Below are 24,842 nucleotides of genomic sequence, written 5' to 3'. Positions count from 1 at the left end.
CTGCCTGCAGCTCCTCCAATTGCTCCAGTTTTCACCAACATCATCAGCAATATTTTTGCCAGCACTCAAGTAGCCATCAAACAGCCGATTGATGCACTGGTTGAAGCCCACAATTATTTCTAATTTAAAAAGTGGCCCTTTCCCCTCAATGAGACATTATTTTGTCAGTGTCTTCAACAGGCACATCCCCTCCTCAAGCAGAATTCTGATTAACGAAGTGACTATATATGGGGCTTGTGTCAACTGTGAGAACACATGCCTATTATAACATTTGGATAAAAGGTTCTGGGTTTTGAATCATTAAGTCTCTCACCCCAATCTAAAAAACAACTGCACTTTTTTTCCAATCATGGTGTATTATAGTATCTGAGCACTTACCGGTGAAATGAAACAGCAGAAGGTGCCAATGTTTGTAGCCATGGCAGCCAGCAATTTGCTATTTCATATGTCTGGTGTGACAGAAGCTGCCCTCTTATAGAGGGGTCAGGGCATTTACAGTATTAAAAAGGAACAGTCCACCAGGAAAACTGTCCTGTATCTCATGTACAACAAAAGATGAGGAGATATAGAGAGAGAACTGTGAATTAAAAAAAACCCACAATTTGTATTGTTTTTCTGAAGGCATAAATTGATGAAGCTGTTAATGTTACCATACATGGGCTGTAAAAATCTGAGTGACTTCTAAATGACAGAAAAGTGTGAATAAAGTTTTCCATATCTATTTGTACCATGCAAGGGTCACCCCCCCTTTTTTTGCTACTCCCATATGGTAGCTTGCCATCCAAAATTTCTGACATACACAGGTACTCTAATATTTCAAATCCCTGAAATCTTCAGAAAACCTGCTTTGGTTGCTGCTGCTTTGCAAGACAAAAGAAGATGACTGTGAAAGGCACAGGGTCCCCGTCCCCCACATCAGTTAATTGCTTGTTTGGCTAGGGAGGGAAATAGTCTGGGGAAAAAGAATTTTGTTATGGGCACAAATTCCAGCATTTGGACTGCACATAGTATAGAGAAAATAGATAGCAGGAAGGTTTCTTCTGTCTCATACTTCAGTAATGTAACTTATGATTTTATTGGTTTGCTATCCATCATGAGAGTTTGTAATGGGTAAGCAAGGTATAGGAGTGAACATTCAAAATAAATATATTTGGTTAATTCTGAAAACCAACAGTACATTTGCACAGGTTCTTTATAACTTTTCTGTGTTCATATGGACACTCAAAAGTATATGGGGATATAAAACAAGAAGTTACCAATCACTCTTTACTCTTTCAGTATCGTTTCATTTATTTATTAATCTATTTTTCAGAGTTCTGCATTCTAGTTACTTTGTTTTTAAAAAAATAGTAATAGCAATAGCACTTAGACTTGTACATCACTCCCTAGTGCTCTACAGCACTCTCTGAGCAGTTTACCAATGTCAGCACATTGCCCCAACAATCAGAGTCCTCATTTTACTGACCTCAGAAGGATGGAATGCTGAGTCAACCTTGAGCCAGTCAGGCTCGAACTCCTGACAGTGGGAAGAGTTAGCCTGCAATACTGCATTTTAACTAAAAATATAAAAAAAATACTTTCTTGACTCTCCGGATGGTACATGTCTTCCTCAATCTTGGGTCCTCTACCTGAGACCTGGGAGCTTGAGGGTTCTGAGCAGCTGTTCCTAGCACTGCACTCCTCAGAACAGAGAACTCTTGATCTCGTTCATGAGATCTGTTGGAGTCATTCTCCTGGTTTAGGAGTCCCAGCCCCGAGCACTCCTGCCACCATTGGAACTGCTTCCCTGCCCTTTACTTTCCACTAGCCCTCTAGTTCCTCCTTTAGGCTTTGACATTTCTCCATCATCTCATACTCCTTTTTCATTTATTTAGTTGTCCTGAGGGCCTGTCCAACACCTTGCTCCTAATTGGAAGAAGAATATTTACTTCAGGGTATTCTCAGGGGCAGCAGTTTCTTCTACCATGTCGGGACCAACATATTCTGATAATAACATGAATTGGAAAAAGCATGACTGTTACTTTTGAAATGAAAATCCTTTAACATGTTTTTACTGATGTGTAATGATGTGCAAATGCTACTGATAACCTGTCAGCAATTTATGCTGGAACTGCCTTTTACAAATAGATTGTAAGTTTGCTGTCTAAGGAGCTATACATTTTACATTGAGGAAAATGGCTCTGTGGTAACAGGGATAGTGAAGGGTAAATGTGAAAGAGAAGGTGTACCAGAATAGCCCTGAAAAATATTCTGAAATCCATTTTAAATCAGGTGTCAATTAGTACACAATGAACTTAGTACACCAAGCTATGCAATGGCAGGTAACAGGCAAAGGCAGAGGTGGGATTCTACCAGTTCGCACCTATTCGCTAGAACCGGTTGTTAACATTCTAAGCAGTTCGGAGAACCGGTTGTTAGAAGAAATTACTGGCCTAATCCTGTAAGGAAGGCAGGAAGGAAACATTCTGGTGTTGCTTACAGAAACTGCCTCTCCATTAACCCTTATTACATTCTTGGCAGGACTAGACTTCCTGTCTCAGGAACTTCTCTGGAGTTTTTTTCCCCTTCTTTGCTGGTACTTTGCTTGTGTGGAGTGACCATTCAAAGTTACAATGGCACTGAAAAACGTGCCTTATGACCATTTTTCACATTTACAACTGTTGCAACATCCCCACAGTCATGAGAGGCCAAGCAAAGAGATGCGTACCTCGATGTGAGTGATATTGAGTTGGCCACACCCAGCCAATAACAAGCCATGTCCACCCAGTCACATGACCACCAAGCCACACCCACCACCTAAGCCACACCCACAGAACTGGTTGTTAAAAATTTGAATCCCACCCCTGGGCAAAGGGTATTTGTTAAGAGAGAGAAGGCACTGGAGAGAGATTAACATGAAGCTAGTATTAAATCCTGTATTTATATTACAGAACCAAGTTCTATAGTATCTTCAGTTTTGAAAGACATGGTCAGAATTCTTTTTTTTTCTTTTTTCTTTTAATTTTTTTAAATTAATTTTCAATAAACAAACATAAACAAAACACAAAACATGAAAACATAAAACATTTTTTGGAAAGCAGCTTAGTCCCGGGTTACATCTTTTTGTACAGACATAAATTCAAATTCATGCTCACTTTTATATACCATTTCATATCTTATTTACCATTCTACATTTTTTATATAGCTTCTCCCCTCTTTTCACTCTCTTAATTCTGTTTTATTTCATCTCAATTTAAATCATTATACTTATATCCTTTGTCTGTTCTGTTTCAGCTGTCTATTATCTTTTCTCATTAACACAAAATTTCTCCTGTAATCACTGATTGGAGTATGACGCCTTTATATCTTTCCCCTAAATTTAACACTTAAAATAATACACAATTTTCATTCGGATTCTGCGTAATACATTCTAAAGCTACGTATTATATTTTAAAATAAGAAAAAATTATAAGTTTATAATATAATTAAAACAATAATCCATAGCAATTAAACTCTATCGTTAAAATTAATATTAATTTAAGTCTTAAACATTTTATACATTCCTTTTCAAATAGGTATCATGCTTCTATGGGCACACTTATAAATTTTGCTTAATTACTTCCTCCCCATTTCACTTATATTTTAAAGTATTATGAAATTAAAATGTTCCCATTACTTCTTAGTGCGATTCTCTCATATTTCATTTCATTTTTTATTAGAAAAAGAAAAAGAAAATTTCATTAAATTACGTTAAATATTTTATCCCATTTTATAATCATATATTGTTCCAATTTTCTAATATTATTTCAAATATAAATACAACAATATAGTCTTATGTACTTTTGCAGAATCTCTTTTTTAGTTATATTTTTCCCATTGTCTCTAAATAAATCCTGTTTCTTTACATCTTGTTTCAAACCTTTGTAACTTCTCTTCCCTTTTTTCCCTCCATGCTTCTCCAGTCTAGCCTTTTCCCCCACTTGTCTCTTTATCTCCACCCTCTTCTGTATTCCTCTTTTCTGTTGCTTTCTGGCATTGTATCGACTTTTCACTTTATTTTTCCCTTTTTTGGTTGTTTTTTTAAATCTTAAATTCTCTATTCTCTTTCCCCCCTTTCCCTTTTCTTCCCCAGCTAGAGTTGCTTGTTCATTAAAGATGGCTTCTTCTTCATCCCATCTTTTTGTTCTTGTAGTATCTCATAAGTAGAAATCGCCATTTCTAAGAAATGAAAAATGGAGCCAAAAGAGCCCTTCCCTTCTTGTTCCTCTTCTTTATACTTTTTGAATTCCATTTTCAGTTCATCGACAAGTAATGCCATTGTAGAAAATTTTTTAAACAGCCCAAATCTTTTTAATCTTTCAAATAATTGTTTCCAAAGGTCCCAAAGTCACCAAGCAATCCAAATACACACAGACTGTTTCATTTAGCACTTTCTTTTTTTTACACTTTCTCTTCCTGGGGTTACAATTCAGTTGCAAAGTTCCAATTAAAATGTATCTTTTAGAAGTCTTGTTACAATTTAGCTCTAGTCTTATAAACTCCAAGCAGCCTCCTCCAGTAAAATCTTAAATCTTAATTCTTTTCCTCTCCCTTCCCACTTACAGCAAAAAAAAAAAAAAAAAATTTTTTTTCAATGTTCAGAAATCTTTATTGTCCCCTTGGCTTTAATTTTCCAGTTTAATTACCTGCTGATGCCAAAGCAGGTTTTTCCAATTTCTCATTCATCTGCTATCATTGTAAGGAAGGAGAGTGAGAAAAAAAAACTTTCCCTTTTCACTTTAATTTGCTGCTTCCAGATCTTCTTTGGGAGTGATGTATCTTTGATGAAATTTAAATCCCAGGGTATTTTAAATGTTGCTTGTTATCCCGGTCAGCCAAAACTTTCACTTTCTCAGCTTCCCCCTGCACATTCTTTTCCAGATGAGAGCTTCTTTGTGGCAGCCATTTCTGATTTCCGTTCCACCACTTTCGGAAAAGGGAGTTAAGCCAGCTGAGAAGGGGGGGTTGCGATTCCCCCCGATCCCTGCCAGATCTCCCCTATCTTCAGTTTCCTCTACGGGGTAACTATAGCCCCAAATACGGCTGGATCGGGGCACTCCAGTGGTGAGCGCAAGCAGAAACCACGCACGATCCAACATGGTCAGAATTCTGAATAGTAGGAATTTGTGAGGTCCTTAATGCTCTATGAACTGGCTTCAGTGGTGGGTTTCAAAGTGGTTCACCGCCAATTTGGGAAGGGGTGGCTTGGGCACGCTTTGCACACGCACAGAGGCTTTTCTACTCACCACATGCACTCCTGCACTCTCCCTGTGTCTTCAATAACTGACGCACAGCAATCTGCTGTGCTGTGCAAAGCAGCTGCACTTCAAAAGCAGGAAATAAAGGTCAGTATGGGAGCCCAGGTGGTCGGGTGGGCCCAACAGCAGCTCGTCCGAGAGAAACGGTTCAGTCTCAGCTGATCTTCAGAGCAACCAGCTTGGCAAAACCGGGCAGAACCGGTAGTATCCCAACTCTGACTTGGTTGTTTCAAGCTTTGCAAGCGCCAATCCTGTTCAATCCTTAGCAACAAATACTCTCTGCCATAGGTAGCAACTTAGTGGTTCTGATAAGCAGTTTTGTCTGGTGATCGAAAGGGAATATGAACCTGTTTGGATTAGATTCTGAATCACATTTGATTTAGTGAAATTTATCAGAGCCTTTGAGAGAGTTGGCTCAGTCCCTGGCCGTGAGTTTCATGTTCTTTTTAAAAGTAGATTTCCACAATTGACCAAAATACAATTGATGATAGTGATCATTGCTTTCAGTTTTATATCAGCCTTACTTTTCTTTTCACATGGGAATTCCTGGAACTTTAACATTTTGCCTTCTCTGTTCTGCTTCCTTACTGGCATTTTCAAAACTTCACCAATATTTTGGAAAGTGGACAATGTAAATCCATGGGATTTATTCCCAGTTAGATTGACATAGAAATACAACCTGTATTTTGAAATTATTTTAAAGAACACTAATGGACAAGTCAGTCTTACCAATAAGATCACTAGCATAGCAGAAATAAGAGGTGCACAAGTGGAACTGCATGCACTCATCTGCCCACCCTTTTTGCTCACAAATGGAGATGTGCGCGCACTTATCTGCCACTTGGGCCAGGTTCTGTGGGCTGCGGCCCAGGGTTTAGGGACCCCTGCTCTAGAATGAAGGTTCGGATGTCATCTTCATTGGTTAATCTACAGTATATCACTCCAGAAAGTATTCTAGAGAAAAGTAATTTCTTATATTTATAGCAAACATAAAAGCATAGCCTTGTTTGATTCCCTTAGGCCAGTGGTTCCCAAACTTTTTTAGTCCACCGCCCCCTTGGTGCTACAAATTCATCCTTGGTGCCCCCCAACCAGGGGTGGGATTCAAATTTCTGTGCGCGTGGCCTAATTTGAGGGTGTAGCTTGCAAGGTCATGTGACTGGGTGGGCGTGGCTTGCTGGTCATGGGACTGGCTGGCGTGGCTTGCTGGTCACATGACGGGGTAGGTGTGATTTGGTGGTCATATGACTGGGCGGGCGTGACCAGGTGACTGGCAAACCAAATACAAGTGGTCCTCATTTAATGGCTGATTGTTTAGCAAGTGTTCTTGTTTATGACTGGCCTCCCCAGAGATACTTGACCCATTTTTGGAGTTTTGACAGCCATGCACACACATACATGTGACACACTCACTTCTAACCCTGCTGGAGCAGGACACTGCACTAGAATCGGCAAAGCATTTCTGATTAGATTCTAGCAGTGAATAAAATCTAATCAGAGATGCTTTGCCAATTCTTGTTGATTTGTTTTATTTGTATCTCATTATTTTATGTTGCTGAATTGCATTGACATGTGTGTCCCTTCTTGTGCACAACCCAGAAGCTTTTGTGATTCTTTGCAGCAAAAATTACCAACCTCTAGCTTTGCTCTACTTTTCAAACATGCCGACACTGCCGTGTTCTGGGTGCTGGCCGCACAGGTCCACCCCATTGAGCCCACTGCATTGGAGGGACCTGCCCAAGCAAGTCAAGTCAATGGGGTGAGCCTGAGAGAGGGAAGGAGAGAGAGGGAGGGAGAGAGAGAAGGAAGAAAAGAAAGAGAAAAGGGAAAGAAAGAAAAAAGGGACAAAGAAAGAGGGGGGATGGAAGTAAAGGACAGAAAGAAAAAGAAATAAAGAAGGAGGGAGGGAGGGAGGAGAAAGAAAATGAAATATCTATTCTAGTCCAATCGCTTGCTCCAGCAGGGTTAGAAGGGAGTGTGTGTGTGTGTGTGTGTTTTCCTTGTAATTTACCAGTACATTTTGGTTTTGCCTTCTTCAGAATTGGCACTGTAATACATTGGGGAAAAGTAATCTTTCAGGTGGAGATCTGATCCAATGGATCCTGTATAAAGCCTCAACAAAATGTGAGAGCTTCCTGATAGTTTTGACCATGTTTTGTCCACAAAACCTTTAAAAGAAGCCAAAGATGTTTCAATGTGCTGGCAAAGATGTTTCAATGTGGAAAAGGGCCTCAGTCTAAACTCGGCCTCATTTCAATCAGATGTATCAGGTCTCTCCCTCCCTCCCTCCCTCCCTCCCTCCCTCTCCCTCCTCCTCCTTCCCTCCCAGACTGGCTTTGCTCTACTTTCCCAATGTGCCTGTGGGCTGGCACTTTGAACATGGATAGATGGATGGATGGAGAGAGAAAGAGAGAGAGAGAGACACAGACAGACAGAGAGAGACAGGTAGGTAGGTAGATAGATTGGTAGATAGATATGTAGATGGATAGGTAGATAGGCAGGCAGGCAGAACTTTTGCATGAATGTATGGATAGGTAGGTAAGTAGATTGGTAGATAAGTGGGTAGGTAGGTAGATCTATATTGGTAGATAGGTAGGTAGACAAAGATAGATAGGCAGACAGGGAGACATTTTGGATGGATGGATAGATAGATAGATAGATGATAGATAGATAGATAGATAGATAGATAGATAGATAGATAGATAGATAGATAGATAGATCTATATTGGTAGATAGATAGGTAGGTAGACAGAAAGGCAGGCAGACTGACAGGCAGACCTTTTGGATGGATGGATGGATGGATGGATGGATGGATGGACAGAAAGAATGCGACAGTGGTGGCACTTTGGGAAAGTAGAGCAAAACCAGAGTGGGAATTGAAGTCCACACAAGTTGCCAAGGTTGAGAAACATGGGCTGAATATATCAACCCAGCCATTCTGGTTTAGAGTTTAGCATGCTGTTTGATTCCGGCTTAGTCAGTGAATAAACCATGGCTAAGATCTTCCTGCTCCTTAATGCAGCTGCCCCTCTGCACCTTCTCCAGCCCCCTTTGGCATCCAATTTTGCAATGCCAACCTCCCCGGGGCAGCGATGCAGCTGACTTCACCCTCTTTGCTTCAACCAAGGTCCTCTTCCATCAGGCCAAGCAAGGGGAGGTACTCTGCGCACGCTCAGAGACTCCCAACTTCAGTGAAGCATTCCGCCCATCTTTATGCTCCACCCGGGAGGAGGAAGGCGTGTGGAAGCAGCCCAGACCAGTGGAGGCAGAGGGAACGATTGCTTGGAAACTAAGCAAGCAAGCACAGGGCTCAGTCGGAAGAACTGGGCTGCAGAGGGAGGCTAGGTTCTAGGTCCGGGACGGCCACTTAGAGCCGAACTGAACTGAGCCACGCGCCTTGGAGAGCCGCAGCTGCACCCACCCGCATCCTGCGGGCAAGCCCGGCTGGCTGGAGAGGTGGAGGCTGGGCGGGCGCTGCATGCTCCCTTGTTCTCCGGGGAAGGGGGCCCTAACGCCAGACCACCTACCACTTTCACTGTGTGCCTTGGGAGGGTTTTGCTTTCGGGCCTTCTGACGCGCCTCCGCCACTTCCACTGGAGAGGGCAGCCTGCAAGGTTAAGGCGTCCTCTTTCCACCACGTCCCACCTCTCCCCCCCCAGGCTTGGCAAGAATCACTGCATGCGGGTTCCGCATTCGAGGCGCTGGCTACAAAGCAATGAAACAGTCAATGGGCTACATGGCTGGCAGTCAGTGAGCCTGCGGGGCCGGTACCTCGAACGCCCCCCCTGTCATGTCTTAGAGCCTCCCCTGCTGGCCCCCTTGCCTCTTACCGCCTCCTAAGGCATCCCACCGCCCTCCCAGGGGGCAGTACCGCCCACTTTGGGAACCACTGCCTTAGGCAATCAACTCAAGAACTTTAATGCAGCTTTCATGAAAACCTCCTCGCAGGCCTGCCAAATTTTATCATTCAGATACAATGCAGCTATGACTTGATTCCCCATAAGGTGGTGACTTCTTACTTACAAGTCCCATTAAAATGCTGAAGAATGACTTGGAAGGAAACCCAAGTGTGAAGAAGAATTGGGATGGAAGAGGACTAACAATACTTTGAAAAGTTATCTAGACATGCCTTGGAAGTTTAACAGAAACTTTCCTGTTTGAATAAAACAAAAATAATCCAGACTTTCCAGAAGAACTGGATTTTTTTTTTTAGAAAAGACAGTACAACAGCCAATTTAGTGACTCACCTGACTTCCTCTTCTCTGTTTTTGAATGTGGGAGGAAGCAAAGAAACTTGCAATCCTTAAGGAAGCAGCATGTAGCCATGCTGTTGAGAACTTCCTTTTCTAACTATTTTACTTTTTTTTTTCATTTTCAAAACACAAATATAACTTTGCTTTCAGATTTTGTGTATTTTACATGTAACATGGATTTGAAGGATGAAGCAGGTGTAGCTGTACAATAAAGGCCACTTCACATATTCAGGTTGCAGTTAGCCAAAGTTTGTGTTGTGGAAATGTTTGGCTATCATCTGCCACTCGTCTGGATGCCTAGAAGGCCAAAAATAACTTGACAAATTCATTTACGCTATTCACGTATAACACATGTTGAGAATGGACTGAGAATATAAACTATTGATGCTATCATTAGTTCTGATTTGGACCAAGCCCCAAGGGTATTTATGTGGCATGCGTATTTCTCATATTTATGCTGTAGATTTTTAAAATATACATTTTAAACGTAACATTCTAAGTTGTATATAGGTTCACATTAATTTGTTTATCAGAGGTGCTTCTTGCAGTTTCTCCTCCCCATATTCTAAAGTTAGATGGTTTAGCTAATCTTGGCATTTTGTACATGGAATGGTCTCTCCAGGAAAAGAGGGATTTTAAAAAAAAAATTTACATCCTTCCTTGTCTACTAAATGCAGTACTCAGAGTGGCTAACATTAACAATAATTATGCAGATAAAAAGAACTGTAATGAAAAAATCTATGAAATCTATGAAAACATAAACTAAAACTCCTCAGTATAACTGAAAAATGATTCTAATGATTCTATGTCATTTTGGTATCAAGTTAACACTTTTTCATTTCAACCCTCTGCATGTAGAACTTTGAAGAGCAATATACACTGCTCAAAAAAATAAAGGGAACACTTAAACAACTCAATGTAATTCCAAGTGTCAATCACACTTCTGTGAAATCAAACTGTCCACTTAGGTAGCAACGCTGACTGATAATCGATTTCACATGCTGTTGCGCAAATGGAATAGACAACAGGTGGAAAGCATAGGCAGTTAGTAAGACATCCCCAATAAAGGAGTGGTTCTGCAAGTGGTGACCACAGACCACTTCTCTGTTCCTATGCTTTCTGGCTGATGGTTTGGTCACTTTTGAATGCTAGCCGTGCTCACTTGAATGCTGGTGGTGCTCACTTTTAAACCCTCCAAGTGCTCACCAGAGGTAGCCTGACTGCCATTAGGTACTGAGATGAGATCCTCAGACCCCTTGTGAAACCATATGCTGGTGCGGTTGGCCCTGGGTTCCTCCTAATGCAAGACAATGCTAGACCTCATGTGGTTGGAGTGTGTCAGCAGTTCCTGCAAGACGAAGGCATTGATGCTATGGACTGGCCCGCCCGTTCCCCAGACCTGAATCCAATTGAGCACATCTGGGACATCATGTCTCGCTCCATCCACCAACGCCACGTTGCACCACAGACTGTCTAGGAGTTGGAGGATGCTTTAGTCCAGATGTGGGAGGAGATCCCTCAGGAGACCATCCACCCCTCAACAGGAGCATGCCCAGGCATTGTAGGGAGGTCATACAGGCACTTGGAGGCCACACACACTACTGAGCCTCATTTTGACTTGTTTTAAGGACATTACATCAAAGTTGGATCAGCCTGTAGTGTTTTTTTCCCCTTTAATTTGAATGAAACTCCAAATCCAGACCTCCAGAGGTTGTTTAATTTGATTTCCATTGATAAATTTTGTGTGATTTTGCTGTCAGCACATTCAACTATGTAATGAACAAAGTATTTAATAAGAATATTTCATTCATTCAAATCTAGGATATCTTATTTTTGTGTTCCCTTTATTTTTTTGAGCAGTGTATTTTTGTGCCATCTATGTTTTTGTGAGCCAGGTACACTTAATTGAGTGTACAAATTATTAATTCTCAGTAGTATGGCATTATATAAAAAGAGAATATTTTTTGTTAGTCACGTTCTGTATTTGAATTGAATTGTTGGGTTTTTTCCCTTTGGTGTATATTTCTATTTGCTGGAATGTTATTATTTTTATTCATTTGTAATGCCATTCTGAGACTATTTTTATTGAAAAACTGTTGTTATTCATGTTATAAAGGAATAATGCAGTTCTTTTGTCATTGAAACAAGATTTTTTTCTGGGTGACATGCCAAGATATTACTATGAAATAGTTGTTATTGAGCTGTGGTTATGTGACCTTTGTTCATAAATAATTCTTGTCAAAGTATCCTTTTGTTTTCTGTTCTTTGTTTTTCATTTTGTACAGGTTCTGCACGTAAAGCTAGTAGTTCAACAAATCGTTTTATATTTGAGTTTTACATCCTTTACTATTGGGCTTCAAGCCAGAGTTCAGTATAGAAGCTGCATTGGTTGTGCTTATGGATGACTCTTGGAGTACAGATTGCAATCCTGGTCCTCTTTGAACTCTCAGTGGCTTTCAGGATTACTGACCATCACATCCTCTGGACTGCCTTTCAGTGACTGAAAGGGGAGGAAATGATTTCACCTTGGTTCTCCATTGTGAGAGGGAAGTTCTAATTAGTGATGATAGTGATAGATCTGCCCAAAGACTGCCTTTCAAGTTTGTTGTGACATAACTTTTCTACATAAAAGCACCAGGAAGCTAATCAGGAGGCCTGATTTGGTCAACATTGTGCTTGGGCCAATCAGACAACACAGTATTTATTTATTTATTTAGATTTATGTCGCTGTCCATCTCATAGCGACACCAAGCAGCTAACAATGGCCGAACAAACGCATGGAGTAAAAAAGGGATACACACACACACACACACCCTGGAGCACATGTAGGTAGGTCCTCACTGCTTTCTGAAAGGCCAGAAGGGCTAGAGCTAATATATTCTTGGAGGATATAGTGTTCCAAGGGCCTGTTTTCTGGGTCCAGCAAGATGACTTCTTAAATTGACAGACCCATAGCATGCTTGTTCTGGTGGATCTGATGGGACAGATAGAAACAATTGCGGAGAAGTGGTCCTGTAGATGACTCAGTCCCATGCCATAAAATGCTTTGTAAGTATCAACTAACAGCAAGAATTCCATCTGGAAGTATACCAGAAATCAGTGCAGCTCATGGAGAAGATGTAATATGGGCATGCTGATGTGCCCATAGTTAGCCACATTATCACATTTTCAGTTGTGATATTTTGGCCAAAATTGTTTTATTTTGATTTGTTTTGTATGGCCACCCATCTCATGTAAGTGAATCTGTGAAAGGCTAGATTAAATCAAATAGATGAGAGGTGGTGGAGATCAATATCTGTGGATCCACCTGCTGCCAGGTATGTCATATGGAAGATTGCAACTTGAAATGTAAAAGGAATAAAAAGAGCATGAATTAAAAAGGAGAAAAAGAAGGGAAAATAGATACATTGAAATGAGACTATGAAATTATGAAAGATGTAATAAAGCTAATAGAGCCACAGTGGCGCAGTAGAGTACACTGCAGGCTAGTTCTGCTACCTGAAATTTGGCAGTTCAAATATCACCAGGCCCAATGTTATTTCAGCCTTCCATCCCTTCAAGATTGGTAAAATGAGGATGTGATTGAGGACATGCTGACTCTGAAAACTGCTTAGAGAGGACTGTAAAGCAATGTGAAGCGGTATATAAGTCTTAGTGCTATTGCTAATAGCTCTGATCTTGTGAATGACATGCAGTGTATGAAAGTTAGAAATTTAATGATAAATATGTTGGAAAATATGAATTGGGGGTCTTCTAAGTTTTATAGTGAGTACATATGAAGGCATGAATTAATAGAATAGAATAGAATAGAACAGAATAGAATAGAATAGAATAGAATAGAATAGAATAGAATAGAATAGAATTCTTTATTGGCCAAGTGTGGACACACAAGGAATTTGTCTCGGTGCAAATACTCTCAGTATACATAAAGAAAAGATACATTCATTAAGAATCAAGAATCATAATGTACAATACTTAATGATAGTCATAGGGTATGATCAACAATCAAATCATACCAGGAAACAGTCAATATAAATCGTAAGGATACAAGCGTCAAAGTTACAGTCCTACAGTCACAAGTGGGAGGGGATGGGTGATAAGGAGCGATGAGAAGATTAACAGCAATAGTAGTGCACACCTCATAAATAGTTGGACAGTGTTGAGGGAATTACCTGTTTAGCAGAGTGATGGCTTTCAGGGAAAAAACTGTTCTTGTGTCTAGTTATTCTGGTGTGCAGTGCTCTCTAGCGTTGTTTTGAGGGAAGGAGTTGAAACAGTTTCTGTCCGGGATGTGAAGGTCTGTAAATATTTTCACAGTTCTCTTTTTGACACATGCAGTATACAGGTCTCGACTGAAGGCAGGTGGGTAGTAATTGTTTTTTCTGCAGTCCTAATTATCCTCTGAAGTCTTTGTCCTGTTGAGTTGCAGAACCAAACCAGACAAGTTATAGAGGTGCAGATGATAGACTCAATAATTCCTCTGTAGAACTGTATCAGCAGCTCCTTGGGCAGTTTGAGCTTTCTGAGTTGGCGCAGAAAGAACATTCTTTGTTGTGCTTTTTTGATGACATTTTTGATGTTAGGTGTCCATTTTAGGTCATGTGATATAGTAGAACCTAGAAATTTGAAGGTCCCTACTGTTGATACTGTGTTGTCTAGTATTTTAAGAGGTGGTAGTATGGGAAGGTTTCTTCTAAAGTCTACCACCATTTCTACGGTTTTGAGTGCGTTCAGTTCCAGATTGTTCCGGTTACCCCACGAAGCAAGTTGTATAACCTCCTATCTGTATGCAGATTCCTCGTTGTCTCGAATGAGACCAATCACTGTTGTGTCATCAGCAAACTTCAGTATTTTAACAGATGAATTGTTTTAGATGCAGTCATTGGTATATAAGGAGAAGTGGAGATAGCACACTGCCTTGGGGGCCCCCTGTGCTGATTGTACAAGTATCGGATGTGATTCTGCCTAGATAGTTAATTAATAGGTAGTTAATACTTGCATCTTACGTTGCCGTAGGTGGAGATAATGGAAGAACCAGAAATGAATTTGAAGAAAAATATGAAGCATTTTGAATAAATTCAATCCAAAGTACTGGTTTCAAAGTATTGTATTCGTTATGGCTTCCCTTCCTTATAGAAGCCAAAGACAGCCTCATAGAATCATAAAATCTTGAAGGTGCAAAGGACCTTATTTAGTTCATCCTCCTACTCAGTGTAGGATTCACTAAAACATGTCTGGCAGGAGACCATCCAATCTGCTTGAAGATCTCCAATAAAGGAGAATTTATAATTTCATTTAGTAGCTATTTCACTGGTTGATAACTTGCATATTTGTTAAGTTCCTGTTGACATTAACCTGAACTTTATAGTTTTAACTCATTCATTTGTGCTCTTATTTTCTGGGGCAGTAGAGAATAAGTCCATGGCCTCTTTTGAATGACACCCCTTCAAATATTCTCCTCAGTCTCCCCTCATTCATTACCTTCAAAAAGAGATGGCCTTTCCAGACCCCTTGTACATGCTTATGTACACACACATACATGTATGAAGTAAGACTACAGTATCTTTACTTCTTTTGTTTGAAATAACTTCCCACTGGCTATGTGAATTGTTTCCTTTCTGCTGGTGTACAGGAATGCTATTAACACAGTAGAATGTTTTTATATGTCACATGAACTATGGATGCTGGTCTTGGTTCATAGTTTAATTAGTATTAATTTTATATATATGTCTTATGAATATGTTTATTTTAATGATGTCAGCTACCAGGAGTCATTTTAGAGTATACAAACAAGAAAACAAATAAAATTTGTGCCAGGCAGGAAATTTACAACAGGTCATTGGAAGATCAGAATGTTTATTACACATTTCATAACTAAAAAGCAAATGTTGATAATGTAATAGGCTTGAATTATACAGTAGAATGCTTTGCATGAAAATGGGATTGAAGGCTGGTTGTTGAATGCTGTAAATGATATACAATTGAGCTGAGGCATTCCTGAAAATAAGCAGAATATTTATTGAGCTAGCAATCAGGAAGAATTTGTGATGTCCACTTAGTAGTTCGGTATATTTGTAAATAAAATAAAATACAAATGGAATCTTCAATTAAAAAATATTTAGTCTGAGATGTTAATGTAGCAGTACACTCTCACATACAAATCCATACCAGATCGGTTAAGAATCTGAATAATTTGCAGTTATTGTTAGATTATATGATGAGAAGTATGGATCTGAAAGTGATGTATTAAGTACAAAACTTATTATGTTTGATAGTTGAACTGGAGGGAATATTTCACATACTGAGAAACCAATATTTGTTCTAAAACATATCAATAAATGCTAGTAAGAGAGTAGTGGATAATATGCAGTATATAGCAAGTTTATCAAAAAAAGAAAAATGACTGAGTAGAGTGTGCTTCTGCCTACTTTGTTAAATACTATTGAAAATTTGGTACATCAATGGAAAATGGAAATGCAGTGGAGATGGGGTACTTATAAAGTGTGTACAGTAAAACAAGAAGAGATAGAATCAGTGAATGGACGCTGGTTGAATGTGATTTGGAAGCAGAAGTTATTGACTAGTGACGATAAAGTAGGTTGAGATGGTTTGACTTTAAAAAAGAATGAATGGGGAGTGAATTCCAACACAAATAAATGGGGAATGAATTCCAACACAAATAAATGAAAGAAAAGTGAGTTGGTTAAAAGTAAGGAGAAGTTAAGAAAATAGGCATTAGGTAGAGTTGATGGGATTGTTAAAAAAGAGTGGTAAGAAGTTTAAAGAGCAAAAGGCAATGTATGGATTCAATGAGACCAATGATAGAACAATACAGTACAGAGAGTTAATGTATTAAAACTGTGTCCTCCTTTTTCTTATATTTTGGTCTTCAATTTCTTTTTTATTACCATTTCTTATTCTTTTATCTGTGCTCTGCATAAAAATTGCTGATATCAAAAGAGTACAGCATGTTGGATCTGTATATTCACTTATATATGTGGCATTTTCAAAATAAAAGAATTAAGTTTCTTTCTGCTCTGTATCAAGAACCTAACATTTTTTTCACTCTTTTTGTTTGTTTGTTTGTGTGTAGACTAAGACCCTTGATTTCAACTCAACTAGCCAAAAAGCTGGCCACAGAAGAGGTATAGTATTGATCTGAACTTTATTTGATTCTCAGAATCTAGAAAGTTTTGTCATCACACTTCTCTTTTCAGAATCAGTTTCAGCTTTATGCTAAGCATATTCTAGAGCAGAAGAGCAGAGTTCACATTTCAGTTTTATATGGCTAGTGATATGATTACTCTGGATTTTGTTATAAACTATCTTTTTTCCCTTTATATATCTATTTATAAACTAAGTTTTGGGGCTAATGACATTAAATCAAAACTATAGCATAATGCAACATATCACAACAGAGTACAATCTAAATTAATTTAACTATGCAGCATTAGACAGGCCAACAAAGCAATTTCTCCCAAATAATCTCTGGAGTTACACAGTTTTAGATGTAAAGTGTAGTGGAAGCAACAGCACAGCAAATGGTCCAAGTCTGACAATGTGGATTTTTCTTGGAAAAGACCTTGTCTTGGGTGAATCCCAGTCAGCAACAGCAATCTGAGACTCATTCTCATATTATCTTTTCTGTAAAGAAAGTCAATCAATAATATCTATGCTGACTAGGTGACACACTTCATTATAATTTAAAGGTAATTTCTTATGGTAACATATTAAATGTACACAAAAGTTACAGCAACAGCCTTTGTCACATTTTGATTTAAATTCTGTGGTTGAAGCATGGAACCTACTAGTAGTGATTGCATGTCACTATTTTTGAACCGGTATCTCTCCCTGCCTCAAAATGGCTCATTCCTCAGTGTGAGGATAGATGACAAAATTAATCTTATTTTATGCATGCAAACTTTTGTTAAATTATAGGCTGCTTTTAAGTACTATTGTTGTACAGAACAATAAACAAGATCTATTTATTTCAAACCATAAGCAATATCTGTGTCTTCATTAGAATCTGTTGGTTGTTGAATATATATTTTTCCCTGCTATCGATAGGGAGCTGCAGTCTGTGGAGCTCCAGAAACCATGCATGGTCTTGATTCTTGTGGAGGAAACTCACATTTGATGTCAGAACCTGCTTGCAAAATTTTATTTCTTTTCTGCATCTAACAGGTTTTTTTTTTCCTAAGAAAAGTTTTACGTTTTGCTCATTAGCCAGCCTATAGAGATCAGATTCCCTATTGGTAGTAGAGATTCTTTTGAACAATGTGATGTACCTCAGCAATGTTCTGTTGATTTCCAAATTGCTGGCATTGTATAATAATTTAATGTAGACTGAGTTCTTTTGAACATAAAAAGACGATTTGTACAGTATGGTTTACTCTAGAGAGATCAAGACAGATGTTGAACTACAATATTCATCATGTATGACTGCTGGCTGGAATTGAAGGCTAACATATTCTGCATTTTCTTTTATATTAGTTGATGCTCTGTTTCATCAAGTGGTTTGCCAGTTGATTTCTATTGCTATTCTAATTGAAATATGGCTTTCGAAAATCCCACGGAAAGTTCTTTCCTAGTCCTATTTTCTTTTGATACCAGGGATTGCAATTGAGATGTTTTGCATTCAAAGCATGCATTGTTCCATTGAAAAGAGGCCCTTCTAATTAAACAGTTTGATGCAAAATTGCATAATGAGTTATTGATTCTCTTTCTAATTACAGCTGAATAATGTTTAATCCATTAGAAGCTATGCATATCATTTTTAATGTTCTGCTTACATAAAGGAGATTTCTTGCATCAGACTGCTTTGGCTAAAGTTAAATTTACAGAGGCTCGCTTTCTTGCATGTTTAGTTATCTTCAGACCATTGTAGCTGTATTTTGAAATATCAGAATAACAAACAACAGTAATATTCCTCAAGAAACCTATAATAGCCTTGCTGTACTTGACGTCTCTCCAAATGTGTTGAATTACAATTTCCATCATCTTCCAGCCATATGGCTGTAGCTGTTCTGACTGAGTAGAATGGAGTTTATTATCCTCTACATTTACTTGGCACAAGCTTGGAGAAGACTGGGATATCACTTTCTTAAGTTGAAGCTTTGATGGAATGACAAAAACAAGCTCTTAATTGGATTTTTAAGGTTTTGGGTTTTTTTTTAAAAAAAGATTTTTTAAGGAAAGGGTGAGGATTTTTAAAAATATTTTTTCTTCCTTTATAGGCAGTATTTCCAAGTACTCAGACAGAAACTGAAAAGGTTGAAAAATCAGGAACGGTGCTGGTGGAAACTGGGCCAGTGTCTTATAATCATGAGGAGGAGGTGGAAGAGGAAGAAATTGAAGAGGAAGAGGATCATTGTGTGAGCGCCCTTAAACTAATGGGAGGAAACGGTAGGCTGTCTAATGTACCTTATGGCCACCCCCTCCCCCAGTGGTGGGATTCCAATTTTTTTATTACTGGTTCTGTGGGCGTGGCTTAGTGGGCATGGCAGGGGAAGGATACTGTAAAATCTCCAGTCAGAGGTGGTATTTCCCGGTTTTCTGAACTGCTCAAAATTTTCGCTACCGGTTCTCTAGAACTAGTCAGAACCTGTGGAATACCATCTCTGCCCCCACAAACAAAGAGGATGCCCACTTCCCAAAGGGTCTATAATGGTGTCTCACATGAAAATATCTCTGTATCTGCTTCTTCTCTGTCTCTCGCCAACAAATTTAATAGAAAAATCCTGTGGGACTGTTCAGGTCAAATTTATTTATTTTAGTTATATTTATCATATTTTACAACTGGGATGACAATGGAAGGGAGGCAGGTTTTGTTGTAGAGAACTTGCTTGACAGATGTATTGGAATGTAGAATACGAACCTTTGGTTTCTATTCTTAACTCTGTACTCCAAATGACTTTTAAAAGTTAATTAAGTGAACAAGGATATAGATTATAAATTAACATTTAATGTTTTTTCATAAATGGATTATAGCCTCTGGTTTTCAAGCATAAATAACAAGCATAAAAGTTCTCCCCAAAGCCAGTAAATAATATTCAGTAGGAGAACTAAGGGTATACCTCTGTTTGAACTACAATATGATTGTGTATTAAAGCTTTCATTACAACATAAACGTACATATAGCCAATGCTTTGATGTGGAATATACTAATTGTGAGATCTGACAATGTCATGGGGAGATGGCTGGGTGGAGTGTTGATTATTTACTGTGTAAGTTTCTCAATACCTTTAAGTTAGCAGTGGATGCTGATTTCAACTATTGTGCAGGAACTATAGAATAATCATAACACATTGCCTTGATTTGAGTGGAAAGAAAGTACATAAACTGTAGGGAGCTCTTTTTCCTCTGGCATATACAATTATAATTGCATTACCAAAACACTGTGCCCTATATTTGCATGTCTGTATTTGCTGCAAGAAAGTAGTTTGGTTTCAAGTCCCGCAGCATGGCCAGTCATCCCACTTCAGAGACCCTATTACCTTGAACTTTGCCAGCTCTGTATCTTTTTCTCTCTGTGCTGCTCTTTGTGAGGCAGCTACTGGCTACTCAGGGCCTTTCCTGAGTCATGTATGTCCTTCTGTAAATTGTGTGAGGCCTTCTGAACCTCACAGGATGGTCATGTACAGTCTCAGGAAGAAGGCCTTGCATAGCCAGCATCAGCCTTGTGAAGGATCAGGCTGAGCACACCTCATCAGCAGGAGAAAGAAGATGACAAAGTTCAGCTAGTGGAATCAAGGTAGGAGCATCAGAAGAGTGTAGGATGGCCAAAAGGGCAGAGATGGGAGCAGGGAAGGAGATGGGTAGTGGGAGGTGAAGCATTTCTGTGGTTGTATGGATAGGTGGGCTACCCAATTTTGATCAGATAATTGCAGGGGCACTGCAACCACTGTAATTTTGGGAAATAATTTTATATAAAAGGTTAATTTGGTTAAAGGCACTGGATGAGAAACTGGGGGACTGTGAGGTTTGCTTAAGGCACAAATCCAGCTGGATGATCTTGGCCAGTCATTCTCTCTGAGCTCTGGTAAGAAACCAGTGACAAGCTGCTTCTGAAAATCTCGCCAAGAAGATCGCCGGAAGTAGTCCAGGCCACCTCTAGAAGTAAACACTGACTCAGGCATTTAAAAAAAAATAAGGTTAGCATAAGGAATAAATATATTTGAATAACATAAACTAAAAGTTGGTGCCCAATCAGATGGGATGAAAATAAAAAAGAGGTTTCATAAGAGCTCCTAAAGCAGGTAAGTAGGATTAGTTTTTGTAAGATTACATAGCTGGGGATAATAGAAAAATCTGTGAAGTAAATGACCAATATACTTAGGAATTAGTTAGCATAAATATTCCTAATAAAACATTTTGTTAGAACCCTTTACACCTTTAATATATTTGATACTTTACCAGTTATAGTAATTTATTCACTTGGTGACTTAGGTGACCCACTTTTGAGCTTTGGTTCTTTTCGAGTGCTTTAGTTGACTATTTTATTTATTTTTATTTATTTGTAGGTTTTATACTTCCCTGCTTATTTGTTTAGTATGCTGGTAGGGACTATTTCTCTCCCCAGAGTGAACTGTCTAGCTTGTGGCAGACTATCTTGTGATGATGTTACTGCATCTAATAATTTTCCTTTGTTTTTAGATTATGGCTGTGATATGGAAGATGACGATGGGTATTAAACCTTTCTGTCTCCAAATGGAAATCATGGGAGAAGCCACTAGTAGTAAAAACAACTCTTCCTGCCTTGGAAACAAAAGTTCTGTTTGCTATGGATTCCTGTCAGTGTCCTTTGATCTACAGGCAGGCACTGGAGCTTTACTTTAGAATACTTGAAATGTTTCTGATTTGGATCATGACATAAGAAAAAGATGACCTGAAGCATCAGTTCCAGAGATGAAAGAGCCAAATGGCCACCCAGACTTCCTTTGGACTTACCATGTCCTGGATTCAATAATATATATTGCTGTAAGAAGGTGTACAAAGAAGAAGAATTGTTACAGAATGCTAGACTTTTGCGTGAATATATTTGAGACTTGAACATTTTTGAGTTGCACTATTTACATCAATAGGATCCTCAATAGCAGAAACTTGTTCCTGCAATAACATCCAATGTTTTTATGCTTCAAAAGTGGTGAATCATACCAAAATGGGCAGACAGCTTCCTTTGGAAACAAGTTCAAATGTATTCTTTGTTTGTTTGTTAATACTATCCTAGGATCAGAACGTTGCTTGCCTGTATTCTCTATGTCAGAGTGAGACAGCAGTTATATTTCTTGTTTTTAATCCTTACAAAAAAGTTGCTGTATTAGAATGGAGTCCTCATGGGTGTTGCTGTTGTTCAAAGCTTCTTTGCAAGGCGAGTTATTTTGTGTTCCAAGAAAATTAAGCTAGGTCTTCCTTCACTGCTACTATTAGAGACGGGGCAAGCAAAGGCTAGGCTGACGACAGAAGGAAGGAAAAATCAACAGATTAACATGCGACATTCTTTTGCTGACTGAGGACCATTTCTGTGCCCCATCCCAGGTTTTATTTTTTAATTTTAAAAACAAGATGATATCTCAGGGCAACTTCTGTCCTCTTGGCAGAAGTGTCAGATTTCTCTCCAAGGTAATGTCTTTGTTTTGTTTTTTAAAACAAGTAATTTGAACTGTTTTCTTCTCTTTGATGTAAAGTAATTTTATATTATGTAATGTCATTAAGGATGTATTTATAGCTCAACAGTGCAAGAGGCTCATCTATCACTAGCTGATCAGTTGATCAGTTGGTATAACTAAGCACCCTGAGAAATGTAAAACAGACTAGTGGTTTCCCCACTTAAATTGTGTAAGACAGATTTTTTCATGGTTCTCATCCTCCCTGGACTATAGATTAGCTCTGATTCCTCTGACGTTTTTTTGTACCACTACATTTATTTGTTTTTAGAAGCAGAAGCATTAATGACACTTTCCATCTTTTGGTGGAGAAATAAGAGTGTACTAAGTAGCTTTATGGAAAATAGTTTTTCCTGCTTAAATGAAAGACACCCAGTTTTCAAGTTGATCTTTATATTAGTCAAACTACCTCTTTTTGCCAATGCTTAACTGCACCAACTCAAGGTGGGATGGTGCTTTTATTTCACTTGAAGGATGAAATGGAAACTAATTTTTTTCCCTTTGTTTCCAAGACCAGGATCTCAAATGGCGAACTGTGTCTTAATTATACTGCTTCAGTTTGCAAATTGGAATTCCCATGAGGAAACGGCATTCCATGCAAATGATCCTTTCCAGATAGGCAACTTAGTAGAGAGAAATGCTGGCATTTTTTTTTACACAAAGAAGCTTTCAATCAATGACACTTCACACTTAGACTGGCACACTCCTATGCTTGCAGTCTGCAATGGTTTTGGGCCAGGTACAGATGTATCACCTTATTAAATTAAACTCAAGATGCTGGTTAAAGATTAGCAATATGTACAATAAGAAAAAAATATGGCTAGTCCAGTGTGAGGGGCAGTTATCTTGGCACTGAATTACTATATTAGTATTTATAAAATTACAGCTCTTTTTTCGATAATACTTTGTCCAGTTTTACTCTGAAAAAGATTGTTATGGTAACATAATTTATTCATTGCTAGAGGAACAAGCAAAACAAATGCTTTTTTGTAAGCATTGAATTAGGAGTTTGCCAACAATTAGCTTGAGCAGCTGCTGCTTTGCCTTATGGCAGGGATGAGAAACCTGTATCCCTCCAGAAGTTGCTGAACTACAACTTTTGGCAGCCCTAGCCAGCATGGCCAATGATGAGGGATGCTGGAGGCTGACATCCAACACCATCTGGAGGACCACAGGTTTTGCATCTCTGTCTCATGAGTTCATTTGTTTTCAAAGAGGTGTTCCAAAAGAGGTAAAACCTCTGGTCGGTGACTTCACCTCCTCACTGCATTTGAGAAAATGAAAGTCTCTGTATCACAGGGGGTCTCCAACCTTGGCAACTTTAAGACTTGTGGATTTAAGCTTTGCTGGCTGAGGAATTCTGGGAGTTGAAGTCCACAAATCTTAAAGTTGCCAAGGTTGGAGACTCCTGCTCTTTTCAGACTTCTTAGAATAGAAATTGCTACTGCTTCAAAGAAGGTATTATGTTGGCAGGGGGAAAAACACACACATATGAAATCCATAATTTTGGAATCAGATGTAACTTAATAATGTTTGTGTCCCAGATCAATTTCATAATAATCACATCAGACACCCAACTGTATCTATGTGGTTCGGTTCTCTATGCAGCCTGGCAAGTATCTTTTTCAGGTGGACTTACTCATAGCACAGATTGATCCCATGAAGTTGGCTATGCATTGTAACCAGTTCAATCACAGATCTGGATTGCAAGTTACACATCTGGAAGGGGTGGGCCAGGGGCATCATGGATAAACATGCAATAGGCACTTCATAATCAGAGTCTCAGCAGATAAGGGTTGGGCATCACTGTAATCTCATTTAAGCATTTTTATTCTTGTTGGGTTGCAAAATAAGTCACAAAAGAAGTAGAATTGGGAGTGAAATCATTCTTGTAGGGGCTTGTAATATTAAACCCTTTATCCTATTTAATTTTCTAATAAAAATGTTGTTTCAAGGAATGTTTATTTATGCTTGTTTGCAATTTGTTCTTTGAAGCCATCACTGTTCTGTGTTCTCTATCTGTCTTACCATCCAAGCCTCTCATCTTTTTTTTTGGAAGGATAAAGAAATGAGAGACCCAAGAATTGGTCTTAAATAGTTTTGCCCATTGCATATTAGTGTAATTATTCAGCTGCATAATTTTCCTAAACTGAGCCAATCAATAATATTTATTTAATCAATTAGCGGCAAAAAATTTAAAGAATGAAAACAGTGAAGCAAATAAATACAATAATATACTAACAACTCACAGAATAAACTATAAAATTCTGACATGAGCATTCATTATCTCATGTTTTCACTCATCAGATTTAAATGTAATACGCAGTGCTTTGTTGAAAAATGACAAAGTTGGTGAACACTATGTAGTTGAAAGAAAAAGCATTTTTGTAACACATATTTATGTACAGTATTTGCAGCAAATGCAACCCTCTTCTGACTTTCATCCACTATCTGCCATTTGCCCACAAATAGCATTTTAATGTTGGGTCTAATACAAGTAGTAATGTTGTATCTCCTACACTACAGAATTAAACATACAAAAATGAGAAGGTGGCTTTGGAAGCATTGCATTCCACTATGCCATTCAATTTGGACTTGGGGTTGATTTCTATCCTTTTTATTCATTCACAAAGACTGGAGTTATTGTA

The 24,842-nt window shown here is 38.7% G+C and overlaps 1 protein-coding gene across 2 annotated transcripts in view; it reads left to right on the top strand.

Moving 5' to 3' along the window:
- BRF1 (BRF1 general transcription factor IIIB subunit) overlaps positions 1-24,152 on the top strand; it is a 224,071-nt gene extending 199,919 nt beyond the window's left edge. For both annotated transcript variants that reach the window (XM_026698603.2, XM_026698602.2), the window contains exons 16-18: positions 16,623-16,674; positions 18,766-18,934; positions 21,185-24,152. In XM_026698603.2, the coding sequence (XP_026554388.1) occupies positions 16,623-16,674; positions 18,766-18,934; positions 21,185-21,222 (259 nt within the window). In that variant the 3' untranslated portion in view covers positions 21,223-24,152. The remainder of the gene's footprint in view (positions 1-16,622; positions 16,675-18,765; positions 18,935-21,184) is intronic.
- The last annotated feature ends 690 nt before the right edge of the window (positions 24,153-24,842 follow it).

This window comes from Pseudonaja textilis, chromosome 1, assembly GCF_049901715.1.
Source record: "Pseudonaja textilis isolate UNSWEBS1 chromosome 1, rPseTex1.2, whole genome shotgun sequence".
NCBI lineage: Eukaryota > Metazoa > Chordata > Lepidosauria > Squamata > Elapidae > Pseudonaja > Pseudonaja textilis.
Note: the sequence above shows the minus strand (reverse complement) of the source record. Positions and strands in the feature narration are given on the sequence as shown.